At 38.6% G+C, this 24,856-nt stretch overlaps 1 protein-coding gene across 5 annotated transcripts; it reads left to right on the top strand.

Annotated features, from left to right (window-relative positions):
* Positions 1-302: 302 nt before the first annotated feature.
* Positions 303-23,400, top strand: LOC100725009 (glycine N-phenylacetyltransferase-like). 5 transcript variants are annotated; one of them, XM_063228156.1, is made up of 6 exons: positions 303-563; positions 5,858-5,953; positions 10,619-10,726; positions 16,531-16,657; positions 17,445-17,616; positions 18,747-19,138. In XM_063228156.1, the coding sequence occupies exons 2-6, from the start codon at positions 5,876-5,878 to the stop codon at positions 18,829-18,831; spliced, it is 570 nt and encodes a 189-aa protein (XP_063084226.1). In that variant the 5' UTR covers positions 303-563; positions 5,858-5,875; the 3' UTR covers positions 18,832-19,138. The 5 variants fall into 5 exon arrangements, with proteins under 5 accessions (XP_063084226.1, XP_063084225.1, XP_063084224.1 ...); XM_063228154.1 differs by lacking the exon at positions 18,747-19,138 and adding an exon at positions 22,399-23,400 and having other exon boundaries at positions 319-563; positions 16,585-16,657; XM_063228152.1 differs by lacking the exon at positions 18,747-19,138 and adding an exon at positions 22,399-23,400 and having other exon boundaries at positions 329-563.
* The last annotated feature ends 1,456 nt before the right edge of the window (positions 23,401-24,856 follow it).

Below are 24,856 nucleotides of genomic sequence, written 5' to 3'. Positions count from 1 at the left end.
GTGATGATTGGAGTGTGTTCCTATAGTTTTCTTTATGCTCATTCTATATGGATTCCCTAAGCACATTTCAAAAGGTAGCATCTATATTCTTAAGTCCCTTCAGACAAATATTACTAATATTTGAGAATAAAGTTTGATTCTAAACATCTAATAAGAATAGCAGTCAGCTCTTGCTCCACAGCAGGTATCAAGTGGTAGGAAGGGACTCATTTACACAGTAACCTCCTAAGACTAGCTCAGAGTTGCTGAAGAAGGCCAGAGTCTCTGTGAAAGGACCAAAGAATGAATGCTTTTTGTTGAGACATCAGTTGCAAAGCCACATCCCTCCATGTAGAACTCTGAGGGAGGAGCTTGAGTCTATACCCATGTGACACATCTCTGTGGGTGTATTCCACTAGGAACTTCAGCTCAGCACTTTCTGGGAAATCAACGGACACCTTTCTAGGAAATCAAAGGACATCTTTCAAAATTTGTATTCTCAGAACTTTTTTATTAATCATCTGGGAGAGCCTGCTCCCTCTCGACCTAAAGACATCTGTAGAGACGAAGAAGACAGTTTTCAGGTGAGAACACAGACCTATAGATAGCCTGGGGACACTCATTTTTGTTGCCTCACTAGCAAAGTGGAACAAGTCAAAATACTTCTGAGAAATGTGGATAAGAGTGTCTGGGCTTCATTGTGTTGAGAATTATGTCAGAGGAAAGGCAGTTCTCTTGATTTGAAAATCTAGATCAGACCATACAAACTGAAAAGGGAAAGGAAGAAAGGAAAAAGAAAAGAATCTATATGTGTATACAAAATAAAACAGTTATACAACTAGCTCGTTTATTTCATTGAAAAGAAAATCTTGTGCTCATATTGTTTGGTGAGGCAGGAAATTTTGCCTGTATTTTTTACTCTGAATACTTAGTACGAAGATAACCATATGCAATGTATTAATTACTGCAACTGTCCTACTAACCTATTTGAAGCTCTGTTTCATTGTTATGTTTATCTTTTTTCTTTAAAATTTAAAAATGAAAGCAAAATAAAAAACATCAAATAATGACCATATGTGGGGTAGTGTTAGATCTGAGAGAAATTCTTGGCTGAGTAAAGTTCAGTTTTATTATGGATCAGTAAATAAATATGAAGAGATTTGAGTGTGTGCACTTGGAGTTGAGTGATGGAAAATGTAGTAACCCCTATCAAGAATCATTCTGCTTCAGGTGACATTTGACAGAGAGTTACATAGACTGTGCAGATTTTGTCCTGCATGTAGATATTGTCTTGTATAATTCTCTGGAAACATTTGAAAGTAGTCAGCTTGGAAAACTGATGACCAGGGAAATTATGTAACCTATTTGACCACGAAAAGACTAAGCAAATTCTAGCACAGAGGCTAAAATACAAAGGTGATGTGTTAGGTCTGAGAAGGGGGAGGAGAAGAGGAGAAGTCCGTGGGAGGTATGGAGCAGAGTGGACGGCCGTGAAAGTAGTGGTCAGCAGTGACTTTATTCCGGGACTGCGGGGAGGGGGCCCCCCGCCGCCGGCCCCGGGCGCAGCATCTCTGCACCCGGGGCGGGTGGTCTCTCCGGGAACATGGGGAGTGGAGCCTGGCGCGCTGGCCGGCGCTGGCTGCTGGAATCTGGGTCTCTCTCTCTCTGGCGAACTCCCTCTGGTGAATTCCCTCGGACACGTGGCATGGGGGAATCTAAATAGCCTAAGCTTAGGGCAGCACCCTAATGCCATTAGAGATGCACAGGTATCTCACTGGCGCACAGGTCCTTAAGGATGGGGATATAGGGTTACAATCAAGTGCATAGGGGGCAGGGGGGGGGAGGAGTTTAGCTGCAGCCTTTTCTGGTTACAGTGTTCCATCTGGGCCGGCAACTCTTTCATGATGAATCATTTAAATATTTAAAAAGTCATCTATCATGAGGTTTACAGTATGCTTCCTTCTGAGTTTCTTATATGTGGTATATAAAATGTGCACAAATATGATGAAGTAGCTACGCTCAGCACAGTTCTTCCCAGGAGTATTTTCCTCATAGGAATTTTGTTTTTGGCTGAGCACTGGCATGGCTTAGTCAGAAGTTCCAAAGTTCCCCGCCTTGGCCTTTGTACATGGTGAATGCTGGTAACTCTCCAGTATGGGCCAACTCCCCAGGGTTGTTCTGTCCAGGCAGCTGTAGCAGCAGAGCAGCAGGGCTGTGTTCTCTGGGGTCCTGTGCAGCTGTGCTCAGACCGCAGTCCCCTGTATACCTGGCAGTATTTGGATATTACTGCTTCCATATGGATTCTTCAAATTCCACCTTGTTTCTTATTTTCATGTAATGTTCTGAGATGCTTCTAGAAAAAACACCCAATTAGCCTTCACACATGTTGCACTTCTGTCTGGAGACTTTCTAAAACTTTGTTCTGCTCTGGTCTTTATCTCAATGAAGTATCTGACAATAACCACACTTCAATAGTTGGCCTTCAGTATACAGTTAATCCAGATTATTGGGCTGCTGGAATCTAGTATCTTCAATGGCGTGGTTTGTGAACAGCAGAAATGTATTCCTACAGTGTCAGTGTCTGGAGAGGGCTGTTTGCTGATTAATGGTAATACTTTCTTCTGAATTCTCATTTGGTGGACACAGTGTCCTTACGATCTAATCCCTAAGCCTGCATCACCATGGGGGTCTGGATTTCAACATACAAATTCAGAGAGGGCACAGATACTCAGAGAATGGCTTATTTCTTGAATGAATAGGTGAATCTTTACATTCAGCAAGCAAAAGGACTAAATAAATAGCTATGTTGATACACATTCTTCAAACAGGACATCATTAAATGTACATGTCATGAGTCTTTCAAGTGTATCAGACACTGCAATAATTTTTGAGAAAGAAGAATACAACTTGAGGGCTTCTCCTGAGGAACTGAGAAACTAGAAGACCCAGTATAATCCATTGTTCCAGTTTTGTGGTTAAATATATATACATAATCCTAGCAGAGCAAAAAAAGTGCTTGATTCTGTTAGGGTTTCACACCTCAGAGAGAGGAAACTGAGGAAAATCCACTGTGTGTGGAAGGCTTTGTAAGGCAAATAAAAACTAGGCTTTGTGAGTTTCTTGAAGGTAGGATATAAATAAAGACACCTCCAAGGTGCTGAAGTAGATATCCCATTACAGAGATTGTTCTGGGAAAAATCATGCTTCCCAGTCCAGCCATTCCCTTGAATTTTGCAGCAACAAGATCAAAAGGTTGCATGAATGTTGGTAATTTAGAAGCAATAGAAATCAAGAACTACCAGCAACATTAGGGCTAGTTCAGATTCTGTTAGATCATTGCACAACCAGTGTTCCAGAAAGGTCAAACTAATGATGTAATAGTGGAAAGGTCTTGAACATACAAAAGGAGCCTTTGGAAGGCCAGTGACCCTAGAAGGAGCCAGCTGGAGTTAGTATCCTGATATCAACAAGCCAAATTCGCTCCCCCGCAACAGGCTCAGGATCATAACAAAACAATAACTAAGAGGCAGATAGAAGGTAGCAGTGAGTAAAAAAGTTAGGTGAAAGGTGGCTTTGCCCTAACACGGTTTTGCATAACCTCAATTTGTGCCTAGTCACCACTCATATCTAACAAGCACCTTCTTAACAAATACTTCCATAATTATGAATGGGGATGAACAGTTTAGCTCATCATTTATGGAGCAAACAATGATGGTTTATGGGTCCATATTTATCCAGGTCCTGGGTAACCAAAAAGGACATGTGGGAGTCCTGTCTTGGGTGGGGAAGGATGGATTCTTGCAGTAAGCTGTTTCCAGAACAGGATGGGGCAGGAAGGCTTTCCCGATCATTCCTACCTTGCTGACTCACAGAGATGGAGCAGAGTTCAATGCTGTGGGTTCCTCAGAGAACTGCATCTGCTGAGTTCCACATTGGTCTTTACCTTTTGAGAATAAGGTCTGTGAATCTTCTGAAATTCTTATTCAAGTGTATTGTTGAGAATTTCATCCAGTATACCAATGACACCTGACTGTGGCTGCATAGAAAAACTTGTCTACAGAAGTGTGTGAGATCATGGGAAACACATGGGACTTGCATGCATTACAGTGAGAATGTGGAATAGCACATTCACTTTAGAGGAGAGCAAAGCAGTTTTTTAAATCACGTTACACATTCAGTTACCACACCGCTCTGGAAATATTCTCAGAGGGTAATAAACTCATAAATGCATACATATATTAGTATGTTAATCTTTATAATAACATTGATAATTGGCCAAACCTACAGACAACCAAGTGTCCTTCAACACATTAATAGATAAAAAAGCTGATCAATTCACACAATGCCTATAATGGAATATTACCCAGCAATAAAAAGATGTCCCTATTGAAAAATTCAATGAGTAAGATCTGGTAAATAAAAGATGCTAGTCTGAAAAGGCCACATAATAAACAATTAGAGATTTTTGACATTTTGTCAAAGGAAAATTGTAGAGTCAACAGCAAGTTAATGATTACTTTGGTCTCAGAATCAATGGAAGAAAAAGGAGTCGATAATGAAAGGACAGAAAAGGTCTTTAGGAGTTTGTTGGAAAGGGGGTGCCTCCATGTTAGGATACTAGTATTGCCAGTGTGTACAGCTATCAATATTCATGGAAACCATGCACTTAAATTGAATTTTACTGAGCATGAATTATGCCTCAAAGAATAGTGACAGTAGAACAGAAATACACAGAACTGTTTAAATTGCAGATTTCCAAGCCTGGTAAATCCATAAGACTTTCTAAATAAAAATAATAGTGGCATCTTTGAAAAATAATATAATATATGCATACACATATAATGGAAGTGTAAATATAAGCATACCTTACTAATAATCAAATATTTTCTTTGATTGTGTTTTTTTTTTTCAAATTTGAATTACACCACAGAATCATTATGCATTCTATGTAAAGACTCAGAGGAAAAGTTATTGAAATTTCTTTCTTCTTTTGTCTTTGATATCAACACTAACAGCAGTAACAGGTCAGCTGGTTGGCACAAACTGAATATTGTGCAAGCTAGGCACACTGCTGTGGCCTTAAGCCTAGCTGTCTGAAGCACCATGTGCCTATTTGCATTAGTCATGTGTCTTTAATGTTTTCCAGTTGATCTGAAATTCACCAGTGGTTGGTTAATCAGAAAAAACCATTAAGTACACTCCTTTAGATGAGAGTGAGGGCTGACATTTGCTTGTGCTGAAGACAAATGGGAATTATAACCATTGATTTCTTCTCCTGCACTGTATGTGTGGACGGAGCTATCACACTATACCCTATCGATATCTGCAAGTAAAATAGTTAGTGATGGAAAGAAGACCACTAGTCCTCCTAACCATGAGGGCTCGCTCTATCCTGATGCTCAGCTTTACATGCACTGACTTATTTCCTTGTCTCACTCACTCTTCGAACTAAGTGAGCATTTACTGCCATTTTTAGATGAGGAACCAAGGCATCAGCGAGTTGAGTGGCAAGCTGGGGGTCATAGAGTGGCAGAGCTGTCTGGACATGGATGGAAACTGAAACAATGGTCATGCATTCTTTGATAATAGATTCATTAATCCTGGTGTAACTTTACTTGTTGAATTCTGTGTGTTAAAATAAAAGGTGAAAAGAAAAATTACAGAAATAGTTTTGAAAGTTAAGAAAGATGTTGGTGTTGATTTCACAGAGAATCCCTCCTCTGCCTCAACCGATTCTTTCTTAAGGTAAGAAGTTTAGTGCGTGGGCCATCCACGAAACAGCAGGACCATTGCCCAGACTGTTAACCAGAACTGTTTATTGTATTTGCGCCACTTCTCACAATTCCCATTCTTCGATGTTTTTTGCTTGTCTCTTTAGGTTAAGTTACCTATCAAGATGTTCCATGTGCAAAGTCCACAAATGCTACAGATGCTAGAGAAATCTTTAGTGAAGAACCTGCCTGAAGCCATAAAGGTAAGAGTGGAACACACACAAGAGAAAAAAAGGACCACTATATGCCTATAAAAGAAGTTGGGGAAGAAAGCATTCAGCAACTATGTGTTCTGTGCTGTAGATGCTCTCTGTGTGGCATCTAATTTAACTCACATCGCCTTGATTCAAGAAATGTGCATGATACCTATCAGTTCTATAATCAGGATCATAGGCAATGTGCTGACTCTAATCTTGTCTGAGCTTTGGTGTGTGGTGACTCAATACATTCCCTTCTACTTATCTAAGAATGTGTGATATAAATCTTGAAGATTTCCAGAGTTGAAAAGTTTACTAAAACTAACACATTCATGTTTAATTCATTTTCCTAAATAGCCATTAATGTGTTCCTCCTGGATAGAAAGATGAAATCAGTCTGTGTTTTGTCAAATAGCAAATTATTGGTGTAGATCTGGATGAGTAAAATATGTGCTTTAGAGTGAGACCAATAATCTTGTACACAGACACACTTCTCTACTTAGCCACAAAGATTGAAAATTCAAAAACGATCATTGAACAGAACTGTTTGCAGTATCATTGTTGGAATGTCCACTCTACAAGCTTTAATTTTGTGACTTGAAAAATTATTTCTAAGATGGCAATATGTAATCCATTAACTAGTGATTTCCTACTGCTCATATTTTTTTCTTCTGTAAATCTGTATAACTTGTACCCTTTCACTGTTTTTTTTCCTTTCTCCTTAAATAAAATTAAAAAAAAAGAACGTAAAAAAAGAAAATTCAAAAAACAAAAGCTAGTACAACTGAAAGAAAAAACAAAGAATGGAGAAACTCACCAGTATAATTCTTCTTACAGTAATTTATAGAATCAACAGGAAATGTGTATGTATACATATTTAAAAGTCCTGAACAAAGCAAGGTGACACCTTAAACTGACATTTGAGTATCTCCCTCATAACACCAGAATACATGTGCTGTTCATATGCTTAAGGGATAAATCATACATTTTGAGCATTTTAAAATGATTATAATCACATTAAACATGTTCTTAATAACAATGGAATTAAAATTTAAATGTTATCAGGAAGCTTCCTAAATTTCTTCAAATGATATAAACACACTTCTAAACAAACCATCCTACAAGTTTACAAGGCAAATTTGAGTATTTTAAATAAATGAAAATGAAGGTGCAGCATAGGATAATTTGTGAAGGCAGATAAATTCTCGACAGCTAGAAAATATACATTAACTGCTTAGTACAAAAATTTAAGAATGATCTCATCTCAAAAGATTTAAGTTTTCATCCTAGAAACTAGAAAATGAGTACAAATTAACCCCTTAGTGAGTGGAATGAAGGAAACAGGAGAATGAGAAGCAGGAGGAGGAGGAAGAAGAGGAAGGGGAGGAGGAGGAGAAAGTAGTCAATGAGAACACAATAAAATAATAGCAAAATTCTATTCATCATGTATTCATCCAAAATCTGATTCTTGGAAAAGCTCAGTAATGTTGAAAACATTATGATCAAAGTGACCAGGAAAAAGAAAAGTCACATGTGAGTAATATTAAGAATAGAGGAGGAGACATCACCATTAGCTCAATAAAGATTATAAACCTAATAAAGATGTTCTTAACAACACCATGCTTACAAATTTCAAAAATTATTCTGTGAAATACACATATGATGAAAAGTCATTAAAGAAAAATTTACAATCTAAGTTGTCCTGTATCTGTAACTTAAAACACTCCTAGAAGAAAACTGCTATCCAGGTGACTTCATTACCAATTTCTACCACATGGGTGATTAAAAAAAATCAATGTACGCAGACTCTTTGAGAAGAGGACAAAGAAGGGAACATTACCCAGCTCATTCTATGAGACCAGAATTTCCCTGATGGCAAAACTGGAAATATATATTATAAGAAAAAGACAGGATATATCCATCAACAACACAGAGGCAAAAATACTAACAAAATACTAGGAAGGTAAATACCGCATTTAGAAAGAATAGCTAATCATAAGTAATGGGAATTTATGTTAAGAATTCAAGGTTCAAAATTCAAAAGTCAACAATGTACGCTGTCTTAGTCATTTTTTACTCATCACTGAGACAAAATACCTGATGCCCAAAGTTGGGAAAGGAAAGTTTATTTTTCATAGTTTTTGGAGATTTTAGTCTATAAACTCAGTTGGCTCGAAAGCAGAGTGGCATGGTGAGGCTGCAGTTCATGGCAACCATAAACAGCAAGGCAGAAACTGGCAAGAGAGAGAGACATGCATTTTTTCTGACATTACATCACATCCTGGTTCCACCCCTGGTTTGAATTGATGTTGTCAGTGGGTATAGCACTGAAACCATCTATCCAAGCACTGGACAATGAACCAATCACAAATGCAAAATGCAAAGGCATGAGGCTTGGGGACAACCAACATAAACCATGACATAAGTTTTCTTATCAATGAACTAAAGAAGAAAACCAGATGATTTTCTCCTGACAGAGAAAAATTATTTAATCAAATTTAATATTTTCAATAAACATAAAACCTCTTCAGCCTAGAATAAAATAATTTCTTTTAAACTGATAAAAAGAAAATATAAAAAGTTTCAACTAATATTTTACTAAATAGTGAATGATGATTTCTCTACCATAAATATTAAGGCAAGAATACTCACCTTATATACTCATATTGAAAGTAACATTGGATGTTCTAAACAATATAATAAAAGGCAGAAAAAGGGAAGAAAAGAATACATACTGGGAAAAATGCAATAAAAGAGTTTTTTCCCTCACAGAGGTCATAATTTTCTAATGTAGAAAATCTTATGAAATATACAAAACAAGCTTTAGGTATTAATAAATTGAGCTAGGTGATAAGATTCAAGGCGAAAATATGGAACAACAAAAATCAATTACATTTATAAGCACTAGCAATACAAAATTGAAAATAAAACTTAAAAAGCAGTGCCATTTACAATAACATCTAAAGAAAAACAAAAACTAAAGTAAAAACAAATCTTTAATTGTAAGACACTGTTATTCTACATTTTTTTTCCTACTGACTCAAGAATTGGGACTATTCAGGGCAACAGGAGGATGGTGTATTTACTGTGGTTCTGACTCCACAGTTAATGGTAACTGTGGTAGGAAAGACACAATATTACATCTTTTGTTACCTTTCCTGTGACCTTGTACCTTGGAGAAAGGGCAGTTACAGATTAAGCCACACGAGCTTTAGGCGACTCTCACAGGGCAACTGTTGAGTGGGCTGAGTCCAGAGGTAGATGTCTTTGACATAACTAATTATTTTCTAAGCAAAATAGCAAAAGTTTAAGCTCAGTCTCAGCATTTTCATGTGAAATTAGTAAAACCAGAAAGTCAACATAGTAGACATTCCCATTCAGTAGTTATTAAATCTCTGGTTAGAGAAAGATTTGGGTATTGTGGCCTGAAGTAATGGGTATTGTGTCTCCAAGGAATAAATACTGAGTAGGTTTGTGACACATGCCAAATCTTATTCAGTCAGGTTGTAGCAAAAAAAGAAAAGAAGTAGTGACTGCAGTTATATTTTTATATTGTGTATCTAAAAATCACCAGTTCTCAGTTCCAATGTTTAGAAAAAAATAATCGTTATTTCCACCAAAACTGGATTTAGTTGCCACATCAAGCTTCCTCAAATAACAGAGTATTTAGTAACTCCATGTAAATGTGGTTAAGTGAAAATTTCGCTTCCCTTGTTCCTTAGTCTGACTTAGAACTATTTTAAAGGAGGGACAGGGACCTTCAGACAGGCTGCACCTTATTTAGTGAAATGGTTTTTGCTCCATCGCCCTTTCTTGTGTGGCATCCTGTGGCTCCATCAGCTGGGAGATCCTGTTTTCCACTTGACCGTGCTGCTGTGCACACTGTGAAGAAAAGCTTGAGCACTTCTAACTTTGGCAAATCATCCTGAACTTATTCAGTGTTCTTCAAGTCTCTGGTGTTTGAAGACCTGATCCTAAACACCAAGAAACAACTCTGAATGAGTGAAGTTCTTTGGAGTTTGGTTGTTGGAGCCCAGGATTATACCACTATGATCTGTTTCTTACTAAGTAGGAAAGAGGCCATGTAAACTTTCCAGAAAGTAATGTGTAAATACTTAGAAGACAAAAATCCTTCTGAGTATATCATGTTTGATTTAGAAATTTTCCTTCTAAAATTTGTACTAACGGTAATATTTTCAAAGACTCAAGCAAAAATTTCCTTTCAAGAATTAGAATAAAATGTCAGATAAAACAGAAAAGGCCTTCAATTAGAGGTAAAAAATTTTAACATAGAGTTAATCTTAAATAATTATGAAGTGAGATTACACAGATTAGTATTTAATGACATGGAAATATGCCCATGCAGAGTATAAGAAGGAAAAATAGGTGTCAAACTAAATATATGAGATAATTTTGTGTAACAATGTAAATACATCAAAGAAAATGAAAAGGAATGAATGGTGCAAGAATGAGTGATTGATAATTTGTTTCACTTATGATTTCATCAAAACTCTGCTTATTTGGGAGATAATAAAATGTAACCTAAGGATTGGACTAAACACTGTAAGCGCTACATACCCTACTTTCAGAGGGGTGAGTCACTTTGTCACAGAAACGGAATATTGACCTTGGGCCCTGTGCTTCTCTTCCCATTGTGTTGAAATGGGACAGGTTTATGGGACCGTCTTTCACATGAACCAGGGGAACCCCTTCAAGGTAAAGGCTCTGGTGGACAAGTGGCCTGATTTTAATACAGTAGTTGTCCGTCCTCAGGAGCAGGTAAGTTGCCATCAATGGTGTGGATATGATGGTGTTTATGCTTACTTTGTAACACCAGTGTGGAAGGTGGGTAAGTCACAGGGAAACACAAATGGAGCAGGTTGATGATTGATTAGCTTTGTCTTCCAGAAGAGTTTGATCACAGCCTGTCTTGGAGAGGGTTTGAGAAATTAGGAGTGAGATTCAGAAAAACAACAAAACACTTGCACTTGAGGCTTCCCAGTGTAACCCTTCCATAATGACTGAGTGTAACAGCCACAAGAGATAGCTGAAGGTAGAGAATGAGCTACACAAATCCCCTGAAAGATTTAAACTCAGGCTGAACCGGACATGGGCCCTCCTGTTCATGCCGAGAAGTCAGCTCATGTTATGTTCAGAAATGGCTGGGTCTGAGAGCACTAGTATTGCCTCTAGTGGGTTTCTTTAACCTCTCCCTGCTGGAACTATTCAGCACAAATGAGAAGTCTGATTTCCTCTCCATCTGCCAAGAATAGAAAGTATATTCCTTGGTTTGGACTGTTGACACACAACATCTGGAGTATGGGGCACCTTAAAAATCAACAGAGCGTAAAGGTAGGTGAAGAAAACTGTGACTTGCTGGATTCTAAAATTGTGGATCACGAAGTGAAACCATTCACTCAAAAATACATTCCCCCTCCCTCTAGTTTTTCAGCTCTTTTTTTTTCTTTCTTCTCTTTCTTTGTTATTGTTTTTAAGAGTTCTATGAATTTTTCTTTTCCCCTTCTTTTTAAAAAACTTTTCTCTCTTGTATTTCCTACTGTTCACTCTTTTTCATTTTCTTGATTTTTGTTATTTGTTCTTTTCCAATACCATTATTCAATTCTATTTTTCTTCTTCTAATCCTTAGTAGGATCTTTTATGTCGCCTTTCTCTCCTCCTTATTTTCCACTGTTCAATTTTTAAAAGTAACCTTTTTCAATCTCCAAATCAACTCCTTTGTATCTTAGTTGTATAACCATTAAACTTTATTAACATTTAGATAGTTAGCTGTACATTACTACTATTGAATTATTTTCTATTGTAAGTGGGGGTGTAAATGTCACTTTTAGTAGATGATTAGACTATGTAGCCAATCCAAGTATGAAATATTAACCAGGCCCAATCATAGTTGGCTTCCAATAGCAAAAAAGTTCAGGAATGTTCAGTGTGGTATGACTATAGTGGTACTGTCCTTGTTTGTGTTGTCTTAGTGTTTATAACATAATTATTGAGTTTTTAAGAACATTCTAAGCAATACATTATTGGCCCTGACAGTATGTCAGCATTGATTTTGTTTTGAACAATATTCATTTTGTTGATATATTTGTTATTGCCTGGGTGGAATAGGTTTCTTTTTTTCTTTTTTATTTTTTTTAAATTTTGCTTAAGGAGCAAAAGAAAAAAAAGCAGAGAAAGGGTACAAGTTATACAGATTTACAGAAAAAAATAAACAGTAGGAAATCACTAGTTATTGGATTACATTTTGTCATCTTAGAAAAAATTTTTCAAGTTACAAAATTAAAGCTTATAAAGTGGATATTCTAACAGTGAGACTGCAAACAGTTCTGTTCAATGATTCAACCAAAGTCATTAATATCATTATCTATCTTATACACTTAAATATACATGCAGTTATATCATTTAGAGCACTTTCTTTTCCTCTCTTTTGTACAATGACAATTACACATTTTGGGTTTTGTTGCTCCCACAGTTCTTATTACGTTTTTGGAAGAGAGTAGAACCAAATGTGACACAACAGAACACTCAGTCACATCAAAAGGGTGGACTTAATAGGTAATGTAAAAGCATAACTCTAGGTGATCAACAATGGTTACTATATGCCTTCCGCTATCTCTAACAGAATTGCCTATATCGTTATTTATAATAAAATTGAACAAAACAGTAAGGAACAAAACCAACAAAACCAAAACAATGGAGACATTATAGGTCTTCAAAAGTAGATAATAGTCAACCAGAATGGGCATCATAATGAATCCCCCTATCTTCACAGCTGTTGCCTAAACTTTCGAACTTGGTACTATCAAGCAAAACAGAATAGAGGAACATCAGTCAATACAAGATGGTGAGAGCAATACAGGGCTTTAAATCAAGATAATGGAAAGTCAAAGTGGGTTACTATAATATATCCTGCTATTTTTAATTTATTTTTCCCTTAAAAGGATAAAAAAGTAAATAATAAAATGGAGATTGAGATAAAAGAGGGCATAACAGCAAATCAGCGCAGATCAAAACATAACCATTTAAGCAAAATAGACTTTTTAGTTTCCTGGTATTGTCTTTGAGCCTGCTTAACGTATTCTATGCTTTCTCTATTTTCTCCATTAAACAATTCTCCCCTCTTTTTCTGTTCTTCCATTCCACCATCTGTTTTTTCTTGGGTGGTGCTTAGCATTTCTCTAACTATTCTGCTTATGTCTACCTTCAGGTCATTAATAACTTCATTCCTGAACTTGTCTATGAGGCTCTCGAGATAGTGCTTTATGTCTATTGGTGCTGTGTCTGATGTTGCTCTTTTTCAGGGTGGGGGGCCAAGGACCCTTTCTTTTGCTGCCTCTTCCCATATTGTTTGTTCCTTATACATGCAAGCTTATATAGGAGGCCCAGCTTCCTTCCCTGTCAATCACAGTCCGATTGAATTGCACAGGCTAGGTGTTCCTGCCAACTGCAGCACACCAGGAAGTTGCAGACCTGGCAGCCTATGCAGGGCCCGCCCCTCCAGGTCACCTTCAGGTGCTGGGAGCAGGGTTGTGCTAGCCTATTGGGTCTCAGCCAGCAGCATACATGGGCTAGGCACTGCTCACCAATCCCGCTTGAGAGGGGGATTGCTGATTGAAGTCACTGCAGTGCTCTGTTCCCACAAGTCTGCCTGGTCCCAGAATGTCCTCTGTTGGAGTCTCCTCGACTGTGGAAGAGTCTCAGTTTTCCCTCACTCACCAGAGGTGGATGCATGGCTCCCCGCCTGTCCCGCTCTCAACTCCATTCACCGATTCCTGTTCTCAGAGCTTCCGCGCATCTCTCTCCCTGCCGAGCCGATGCAGACGCAGCCACAGTGGCAGGAAACCCAAATCGTGGCTTCCAATGGTGTGGGCTCCAGCTTCCATGCTGAGGCTTTATCTGTTTCTGTTATAGCACCAGGATTGCATTCCCAGTTGGTTTCTCTCAGCCCAGTTCATTCTTGGGTCACCGGGGCATATCTCCTCTTGCTTATGATTCCTTACTCAGCACCATACCTGAATTCTAAGCTGGGTCTTTCAGAGAGCCTCCATAGCTGCTGCTATCTGTCTGCCATGTTCTCCTGGAATGGAATAGGTTTCTTTAAACTGATGCTAACATTACATTTGCGTCATTAACAGTACTGAAGTCCATTCACAAATAGATAAAAGTTATGAATGTTAAAATAGAAACAACTTGCTGGAAGATAAAAAAGTTGGAGCTCCTCAAGACAGGCATAACAAAGACTTTTTGGACAGAAAGTTAATGTCACAAATAATCATACCGAGTATCACATAATAAGGTCATATCAAATTAAAAAGCTTCTGCACAGTAAAGCACACAATGGACAGTGAAGAGACAACCTACATAACAGGGGAAAGAGTTTGCAAGCTATTCCTTAGACAGAGTAATATCTAGAAAATATCAAGAGTTCAAGAAAATCCTATGTCTCAACATAAAAGACCCAATCAAAAATGGCTAACAACAACGAATCAACACTTTTCAGAAGAAGAAGAACAAATAGTCAGTGAACATGTGAAAAAGTTCAACCTTCTGGCCTCTAGAGAAATACAAGTTAAAAACAACACTGAGATTTCATCCCACTTTAGGAACTATGTCTGGCATTCCCAATGAAACAATAACAGGTTGGTGAAGTTGTGGGATAAAGAAACAATTCTCTGTTGTTGATGGGAATGCAAACTGGTACAAGCACTATGGAAATCAGTGTGGAGATGGCTCAAAATACTAAAATTAGATATTCCATTCAGCACAACTATTCTCCTGCTAAGTACCCTCCCCATGGATCCGAAGATATTTCAGTGATACCCTGATAGCTATGTTTACAACAATGCAATTTGTATAGCTGAAACTTGGAAGTAACCTGTGTCCATCAAGAAATGCATGAAGAAAATATTGTATTTATACACAGTGGAGTGCTAACATAAACTATAAAACTGAGGATTGTGTGGCAAAATGGATGCTTGTTGAAAACATAATATTGACTGAAATAAATCAGACGCACAAGCTTAAATGTCACATGCTTTTTGTTATATGAGTAGCTCAAAGTAAAAATGAGGAATAAAGTGAAAGATAATAGTAAATAGGGAATTGATGTTTTACAAAAGAGAAAGTGACCAAGTGATAGAGGGAGGTGTATGGGGATAGAAGTGGGGAAAGAGAGGCCCAAAGAGCATTAAGATGTGTCTGTATGCACACCAACTCTACAAAAAGAATGTGATTATCACATTTTTCAAAAACTCACTAATGTAAAATAAAAAATCAAACTATGAAGATCTCATAGAACTCAACATTTGAAATGTTTGAAGTATTTCAAAAGTCCATTAATTGAAAAGCCAAATGATTGAACCATGGCCAATTTTTCCCCAGAGGTTTGAAAAGCATATACATATGCCAAGAGAAATTAGTGAATCATGAAAAGTTAACAATTTTGCACCATCTCACTAATGTTAATTTGTAAAAATTTAAATATGTTGATGCAGAGGGCAAACAGTGGCTAGTTCAGAGGGTGTGAAGATGCAGGTGAAAGGAATCAAAGCAGCATCTAGAGAGGCAAGAAGTCTAAATATCTAATGTGTAGCATGAAGAATAGGGATGGTAACATTTTCATGAATTTGCTACAGATTTGGAGTTCCAGCTGTTTTTCACCCCAAAAAAAGTTTGGTCGTCAATGTGAAGTGATGGACCTGCTAATTTTCTTCAGAGCACCAGTCATTGGTTTGCAGTAGTAACTGTTTTATTAACTGTGTGTGCTTCCTACCATCGTGTCATATACCATATATATATACACACATATAGTAATTAAAATTCATAAACAGAGAATACCAATACGGAGAAATTTACATACATTTTTAAAATCTAAAAATTAAATCATATTTTTAAATATTATGTTTAAAATCTTGGTTGTCAATGGTAGTATTGTAGATTAGTATTTCTATGAAAAATTTTCCAGCTGTTCTACCCTTTCTGGATATTTGTCCTCTGGTCCTCCTTTAAATTACCCCAGCCTCTATTTCTTAAGTCTGCAAGTGTTTACTTGAATAAACTGTGTGTTTTGAATTAGTAGAATTCCAAACTAGTCTTTTAACCAGTGCTGGTTTGTAGTTTTTAAGATATTGTGCATCATCATAGAAGTTCTAGCACTATAAGGTTTTCTGCATCAATATGCACATTGTATGCAGAAAATAATTGGTTCTGGTACAACTTGAAAAGGAATAGTCTTTAGTTTTGCACCCACAGCTTGCCTTGGACAATATAGCTTTTATTCTTTCTCCTGAATAATACAAAATATGGAGGAAGACTTTGTAAAGTAGTGCACTTTTGGTTGATACTAAATTGCAATGCAACCCATAAATGGTTGACCAAGACTTTATAAAACATAAATCAAATTGAGCCCTTGATCTAGTTTTATGTAAATGATTGAGAGATAGTAAAAATGTGAAAACAATCATATTTCACTTAGCAGAGTACCAGTATGACAAAAGCTGGGTAACAAATACTGAAATGACTTGGTAGAGCTGATGTGACTTATTTCATGTTGCCAAACCATACAGGAGATGACCGATGACCTTGATCACTATACCAACACCTACCAAATCTTTTCTAAGGACCCCAAGAACTGTCACGAATTCCTTGAAAAACCAGATGTCATCAATTGGAAACAACATTTGCAAATCCAAAGTAAGGAAAGTGGGGTGTGTCCTGGCTACTAGGGTAGAGTCACCTCCCATCCTGAGCACCTTCCCCTCAAACTTTCACTTTCTTCTAGTGCTTGGTCCTTCTATTTGGCCACCCACACTGCACGGTGTGGGATTTAAATGCTGCAGGTAGGGTTCAGATGCCAGGAACTTTGGATAAGGGACTTTCTCCTTAGCTGAGGATTCATGGTGTACACATGGGCCCTCAGGGTCGCAGGATGTGTGAACAGAGCTTTCCCTCAGGCCTCCCATTCCTGCAGTAGTAACAGCAGCTCATTGTCCCACAGGGCTCCTTAGGGCCATGAAGTACAGCTGCTGAGGCTGTGAGTCTGCTCTCCCTAGTAACTCCCTAGAGGCTTCCTGGTTCAGCCTTTTTCTAAGCATTGGTAACCAAATGACTTAACTATTACTCTGTGTCTTCATTTACAAAAATCAGGATAATAAAAACTAAAACCTTACAAAATAGTGCCTGTGCAAAGATAAATTGAAATAGCATTCAGCTAGTGCCTTGGCAGAGATCATGTACAAAGTCAAGATGGGCTGTTATAATTTCCATATCACTCCTCCTTTGCACAGTAGCTAATAGGAATTCTGGGATTGTTTGTTTTACATAAGAGAAAGCATGCTAAGAGAGTGACCTGATCACATTCTTGGTAAGTGGCAATGAAAGGAGCCAGATTGTCTGGTGCTAACTCCTGCTTCATTCTGTGGGACCTCTCCATAACCTTCTACAGGGAGAGGAAAGGTTGTCCTTGCTTCTGCCCCTCTAGGTGCACAGTCAAGCCTGGATGAGGTGATACAAAGTCTTGCAGCAACTAAATTGGTCAAGGTCAAGAAAACACAGTGCATCCTCTACATGATGCCACCAACAGTAAAGAAACTGGTGCCCTCCTTGCTGGATACACAACATTTACATCCCAAATCAGAGATTCCCCGTATCATGTGAGTTTGACTATAGATGCTCTGCCCACCACACTAACAACTTTCATCAAAGTGGCTTCCTAACCTCATTCCTCGTACCCATTCCTGCCAACCTGCAAGTGATTTCCAGGGTGGTCCTTCAAAGCACCATTTGGATTCTGTTCTTCACCTCCTGGGAGCCATCAAGGCCTCTCCTAGCACCTTGAATGAAACAAAATTCCTTCTCCAGGTGCAGCATCACCTGCACCATCCCCATCCCTCTCACAGCTTCCCAGCAGCAGCTCTGGACATTCCTCTGCCACTCAGTCCCACGTGCTCACACACACAGGGATGTGGGAGATGTACTTGCTGTTTGCCTGCCTACACAGCACTTTCCTGTTATCTTCAGGCATTTCTTCCTTTTTGTGATCGCTGCTCTCAATTTCAAATTTCTGATTTGCTTCCAGATGTCTTTTAGAGTTCCTTACCTATAATGACTTTCCTTTTCATCAGTCCTCACCATAAACTCACATTTTGATTTTAGTTATTGTCCTTTTCCACATCTGAAAGCATCCTGTTTTTCTGCGAATCTATGAATTTGTCCTTTGAAGCCTCCAGAGTATCCTAAAGTCTCTGTAGGTGGAGGCATCTGATCTGAAAGCCTTGCTGATTGCTCTGCATTAGACAAGCACTGCCTCGCATCTCTTAGATTCTTAAAAAATATACATAGTGAAAAAATTCTCCAACAAAGAAAATAAGGTATGTCTCTTCTGTGTATTTCTGGCATAAGTAGGAATAGGGCTGAAAAACGATGTGCATTTGCCCTGCAGATGCTTAATGCCTGTGTATCAGTGTGACAGAAAGACCTTCAGTCTCTTAATGAAGTGTGTCACTGCACATCTTGGAGATGCAGAGTCAGTTAGAGCCTGATTAGTGCCCCTGGTTCTGTCCAGGGGACCATCCAGGAATGAGACATTTTTCTGTCTCCTGCCAGGTCAGGATCTGAAGATGAAGGGGCTGGTGCCCCCCACACACACCATGGCTGTTGAATGGCCTAACTGGGATTTGAATTTGGGTCTAATGCTACCCAGTCGGGCCCCCCCACCCCAGGGGTCTCTGGCAGCTCCATCACCCCATGGTCGGAGCCCTTAGTCTTCCATTTTCTGTTACAGGAGGCGCCTGGACTCCACAGCATTGACGTTGGACTTTAGGCTTTCAGTGTATGCAGCACGATGGCTGAGGATCCGCCGATGCTAATCTTCATGATTCCAAATGCTGACTTTGCTGCTCACTGGCTTTGCTCTGCAGTTCTGACTCATTTTCTGTTGAGCTACTGTTCTCATCTGTACAATGGGGCTGATGTCCTCTGCCTTAGCTTCTGTGCAGCTTCACAGTCAATGTATAAAAAATACTGAAGTTTTACAAATCTTGCCATGCCATTCTGATGAAACACATTGCTTTTAGACTTTTATAAAATTAAATCTATTGTTATGATTTAAATATACATAAAGATTATATTGATAATCAGCGAACAATAGTACTGCTAGAATTTATATCATGATGCTACAAAATTAGCATTGGGTTTCTTAGCATCTCATCTTCAGAGTATCTGTTCATTACATCTTGCATTATATAATCTGTTTCTGTAAATAATTTTTTTTTTGTCTTTTTCCTTTTTATCGGTACCGGGGATCGAACTCACGACTCCCTGCTTTCAAGGCAGGCGCTTATGCCGCTGAGCTAAACCCCCAGCCCCAGTAAATAATTTTTTTAAAAAAATGTTTTGAAACTCACTCATGTGTGAATTTCTACATATATATCTATCCTCTCTGTATTATAGGGAAAACCAAGTCATAACAAGACAGCAAAACAAATTCCTAGAAAAACATGCAATGGATAAGACATATAAGACCACAATATAGGTGATCTTCCATAGTTACTATGTTTATTCTTATTATTTTCAATAGATTTGTCCACAACACCAGCTTAATATAGTTAAACATAGTATTACCTATTTTTATAAAAGCACAACCTTGAAAGCATTGTAGGATTTGAGAGCTGTTATAGTTAATACCAGTGTGGATATCCTTTACATCTTGTCATCTTCAGAGTAGTTGCCTCCACTTTTATGGTTGATACTAACAAGCATACCAAATTAAAATAAAATCAGCCAAGGCCAACCCATGGTCCTATGATTCAGATTCAGTTAAAATCAGTCATAGTAAGACAATGTAAGTAATACAGGATTTCGGTTTAAGTTAATAGGAAAGTAAGGATAGTTACCATGATATAACCTACTATTTTTGGGTCAGATGTCTGTGCCCTCAATCTGATATGAGTGGACAGACCAGAACCAATTAAATTCAAACTAAATATGGTTATAAGACTACTGTGTCTTTACATCCTGATACACTATTAACAATAACCTCTGCCTTTTTAAATAGTGTTTCAGAGCTGTCTATACTAACGACTATAGCTTACCGTCTCTGCCTCATGTCTGCTACTCCACTTTTCTGCTATAATTTATCCACCTTATTCCCTCATTCCACTGTCTGCACCATTCATTGAGGCCTCTCTGCCACTGTTGCTGGAATCCTGGTATCCCTTCCTCTCTTTCTCTGGAATGTCCTTCAGCACTCTCTGTAGGGTTGGATTGGTGGCCACGAACTCCCACAGTTCCTCCTTGTCTTGGAAGCATCTTATTTCTCCATTAATTTTGTGAGAGAGTTTTGACGGGTATATGAGCTTTGATTGCATATTATTTTCCTTCAGGACTTGGAATATTTCTCCCCATTCCCTTCTTGACTTAAGAGTTTGTGTTGATAAGTCTGTTGTTATTTTGATAATTTTCCCATTGTAAGTAATCTTCTTCTTTTCTCTGGCTGCTTTAGATATTCTGTTCTTTTGGTGGATTTCTGGAATCTTGATTATTATATGTCCAGGCATAGATCTGTTTTGGTTGTTCTAGGTATCTGGTGTTCTGTATGCCTCTTTTATCTGGATATCATTTCTTTTTGCTATACATGGGAAATTTTGCTTTAATATATCTGTGAATATTCTTTGTATTTCATTTTTGGTTGCTCCTGCTTCCTCACTCACATTCTTTATTCTTAATTTATGTATCTTTTTGTCATCTTCTAGCCTTTGAATTGTTTCTTTGTGGTTCCTTGTTATTTTTAAGAGGCTTTTTTTTCAGGATTATATGCCATAAATCTTTCTTCAAGTTTCAGAAGCCTGTCTTTAGTTTCTGTCAGGATATTTTGCCAGTGTTCGATGCAGTTTTTAATTTCCTGGTAATCTCTTTGGATCAGTTTCATGTATACTAAGTTATGTTTAAATTCTTCTTCAGAAGTTTCTCTTTCTTTTCTGATTTCCTTAGTTCTTCCATCTGTATTCTCTTGAGTGGGGCTTGTCATTTCTTTAACTAATCTCTTTAGATCTTGCCTTACTTGGATCAGGAGTACAGCTTTAAATTCATCTATGAGGTCATGGAGGTATTTTTTAATTTCAGCAGATGCTGTGTCCAGTATTGGATCGTTACTGTGCTTGTTCTCTTCAGTGTTTACTTCTCCTGGGCTTATTTTCTCATTGGGCAGCTGGAGATTTTTTTAAAAAAATTTTTTTATCTCTTGTCATGTTTCGGGATTCCTTCAGACTGGAGTGTCCTGGGCGTCTCTGGCCCTCTCCTTATTGTTTAGGGTCTTTCAGAAGCATGCTGACATGAGTTTTTGCTGTCCTCCCAAATTTGCTGTTATCTGGGGCTGGCTGGAATGCAGGGGTGGTACAGGCTAGCCTCCACCCTCTGTGCCAGTCAATCGGTAAATTAGGCTGTACTTTCTGGATGTCACTGAGTTTTGCCTATTTTGTATCTGCTTATTGGGCCCCAAGTAGAGGCTTGTTGGAGCCCCAGCAGATCCTGCCATGTCTCTCTTTGCCAGAAGCAGCTGACTAATGTCACCGTGGCACAGGGTTCTGCCCAAATCCCAGCTGTTCTCTTCCAGCCCTCTCTGTGACAGGAGCACCAGGTCAGTGGGTCTGCCCAATTCCAAGATGTCTTCCACTAGTTCTCTGTATGATGCTGAAGCCAACACAGCAACAGGCTCTGCCCAATTTCAAGAAGTCCTCGACCAGACCTCTCTATAGGGGTGACTCGGTGATGTCACCGTGCCGTGGGTTCTGCGCAACTCTAACATGTCTTCCGCCACACTCTCTGTGTTATCTATGCCCCCATGGTGGCGGGCTCTGTCCAGTTCCAAGATGTTCTCTAGCCAACCCCAGTAGCTGTGGGACCCAGTCCCCAGTACTCACCAGGGCTCGGTGCAGGTCCTCCTCTTGAATCTACTGCACACCACGCTGCTTGCCCTCGCTGCGCTCCTGGCACAGTGTGGAATGGTTAGAAAACTGCACAGCGTTCCCCTTCTGAGCTCCAGAGCCTTACACAATCTCCTCTGGTGTAGAAGGGCAGTCCTGTGTGCTTCACTGGGTCCCAGGTCTCAATTTCCTGCAGTCACCAAAAGTCAACACAGCTTTTCCTGTTGGGTCCACAGGTCAGTTTGCTGCATTAAAGGCATGGGATTTGCAGCCTCCCGTTATCAGCCTTCTCAGTTTCAGCACGACTTTAAATCCTCCAGCCACGTTGTCTTGGTTAATAAGAATCCTTATCCATTCGTCTGGCCCTCTTCATGTTGTCATATTCTAGCATCTAATATGTTTTCTCCAGGGAGACTCTCCGCCTGATCCCCTAGAAAGCCTCCATTTTAGGGTCTCCCTCAGGAAACAATGTATTTGATATTATGTGCTGTTCTTTTTCCTTTTTCTCTGCAGTAATCAAGAGATGTTTAAACTCTCATCGCTGGATGTAGCTCACGCTGCCTTAGTGAATAAATTCTGGAGCTTTGGTGGTAATGAGAGGAGCCAGAGATTCATCGAGCGCTGTATCCAGACCTTCCCCAGCTTCTGTTTGCTGGGGCCTGAGAAGACCCCTGTGACCTGGACAATGATGGACTACACTGGAGAGCTGCGAATGGGAGCCACTGTGCCTGAGTACCGGGGCTTGGGTCTCATGTCATATATCTCATACATTGAGACTAAGAGCCTCGAAAAACTTGGATTCCCCATGTATAGCCATGTAGACAAAGCCAACAAAGCTGTACAGAAAATAAGTGATAATCTGCGTCATGTCACTATGCCCTGTGACTGGAACCAGTGGAACTGCATGCCTCTGTGAAGCTGTCTCAAAACACCAGACAGTTTTGGGGGGCTGTGATGTGGCTGGAGTAGAAAGAACAAATAAGTCACAAGCAGAAGGGAAGGGTGGGCATTGTTTTAGCTCTATGAAAAACTGCCAGTGGTCAGTGGGATGTCATGTTCTTGCAGCCATATTACTTTCCAGGTCTAGCATTCCTGGCACGGGCTGCACCTTTCTGAAATCACCACAGTTTTCTGAAGTGGCCAAAGCCTGTGTCCCATGTTCTGTATTTCTGGATCCTATTGCCTCCATTAGTCTCCTAGGTGCTGCTGTAACTCTTTTCCAGGAACTCCTGTCTCATATCTCTTATTGTCAGTTGAAAAAGCGTAATGGTTTGCCAAGATGTGGTGTCTTGTCATCCTTGAGTAGCATATAGTTTGTGTTTCTCTGATCCCTTTATTCACTGGGCCAAGTGTCCTGCCACTTCGGTAGGTATCACGAAGTGATTATTCTACTAGAAGCCCTTCGATTTGCATTCCGGCTTCATAAGCATGTTAATCTATGAAAATATGGCAGGGAAACCTATCATATATGTAAAATAATATGCACTAATAAAAATGAGAAGAAATCATGTTAAATACTTCACAATTATATGATTATAGGTGGGTATGATACAGGAGAAATTTATTTTTCAAAAATAAAATTTATTGTGTATAGTTAAGGCCCATAGTATGAGGCTGTGAAATAAATGGTGATAGGGAAATGGTTACTATAACAAAGCAAATTAAATGGTACATCATTTGCCATAGCTACACAATTTTTTCCATGCTCACAACAGTTAAAAATCTCATTTTGTATAAATGACAATTTCATCAGTTCATACATTAGATCTCTAGAGCTGTGCATTTTGTATACCAGCTGTTCTGTGTCCTCTGATTCACATTTCTCTCTTTTTTCACCTTCTGCCTCTCTTCTAACTAAACCACCCTTTAGTTCTCTGTCTCTAAATCTTTGAATCTTTGAAGATTCTTTTTTTTTATTTAAGAGGAAAAAGAGAAAAACACAAACAAAACAAAGCAGTGTAAGGTTACACATAATACAGAACTACAAAAAAAACCATAACAGTAAGAAATCAACTGTTAATAGATTACATATTATCATCTTGGAAATAGTTACTCAAATCACAGTATCAAAGAATACAAAGTAGACATTCAAACAGAGAGACTGCAAACAGCTGTGTTCAATGATCCAAAAACATTAATATAGTCAGCTATTTAACACCCCTAAACACACTTGCTGTTATATCCGTTAGAGCTCGTAACTACTATTCTTTAAAAAAATTTAGTTATTTCTTATGTTTATTTTAATTAAGGGAAAAATTAAAAAATTAGGATATATAATAGTAACTCTTTTTGATTTCCTATTAACTTGTTTTGAAGATTCTATATATAGTTGGGATCATATGATTTTTCTCTTTTGCTAATTCCACTCACCATCATATCTTCTGTGATCATTCATTTTATACAAGGTGACATGGGTAATTAAAACACATTTCTCCACTGTTTCTTTGACGCTTCTTAAAAAGTACATTTGCTACTTTGAAACTAACAATACACAATGCACTATTGTTACTCTCCTACAATCTTGCTTTGAAATATTGTAGCACTGCTTTTATTGGATTTTTTTTCTTTGAAGTAATGCTGCCCAATAAGAAAAAGTCATGCAATTGCATGTATGTATGGTGATTGTGGTGTAGTGTCCAATTGATGGGCTTTAGACTCGACTTGAGGGTTTGTAAGACACACTTCTGGGTCTGCCTGGGGGAGTCACAGAGGAACGTCCTTGGGGCCTATCTCTGTTGCAGATCCAAAAATGAGAGAAAGCCATGGATAGAGAAGAGGATTTTATTAGGGGCACACCTGCATCACTGGGGACTCTGGCTCCAAGTGGCTGAACATCAGACAAAAGAAAGGTTCCAGTTTCATATACTTAGTCCAAGACTAGGGGTGATCTTCAATCCAGAACTTGTGGCCAATGAAACAGGTTTATACAAAAGAAAACAATGATAGGCCTTCTAAGAAGCCAAATTTCAGC

The sequence above is a fragment of the Cavia porcellus genome, unplaced genomic scaffold, assembly GCF_034190915.1.
Source record: "Cavia porcellus strain 051 isolate PalLab524CR breed Dunkin Hartley unplaced genomic scaffold, mCavPor4.1 scaffold_17, whole genome shotgun sequence".
In the NCBI taxonomy this organism is placed as follows: Eukaryota; Metazoa; Chordata; class Mammalia; order Rodentia; family Caviidae; genus Cavia; species Cavia porcellus.
The sequence above is the reverse complement of the archived record's forward strand: the minus strand, read 5'-3'. Positions and strand labels throughout refer to the sequence as shown.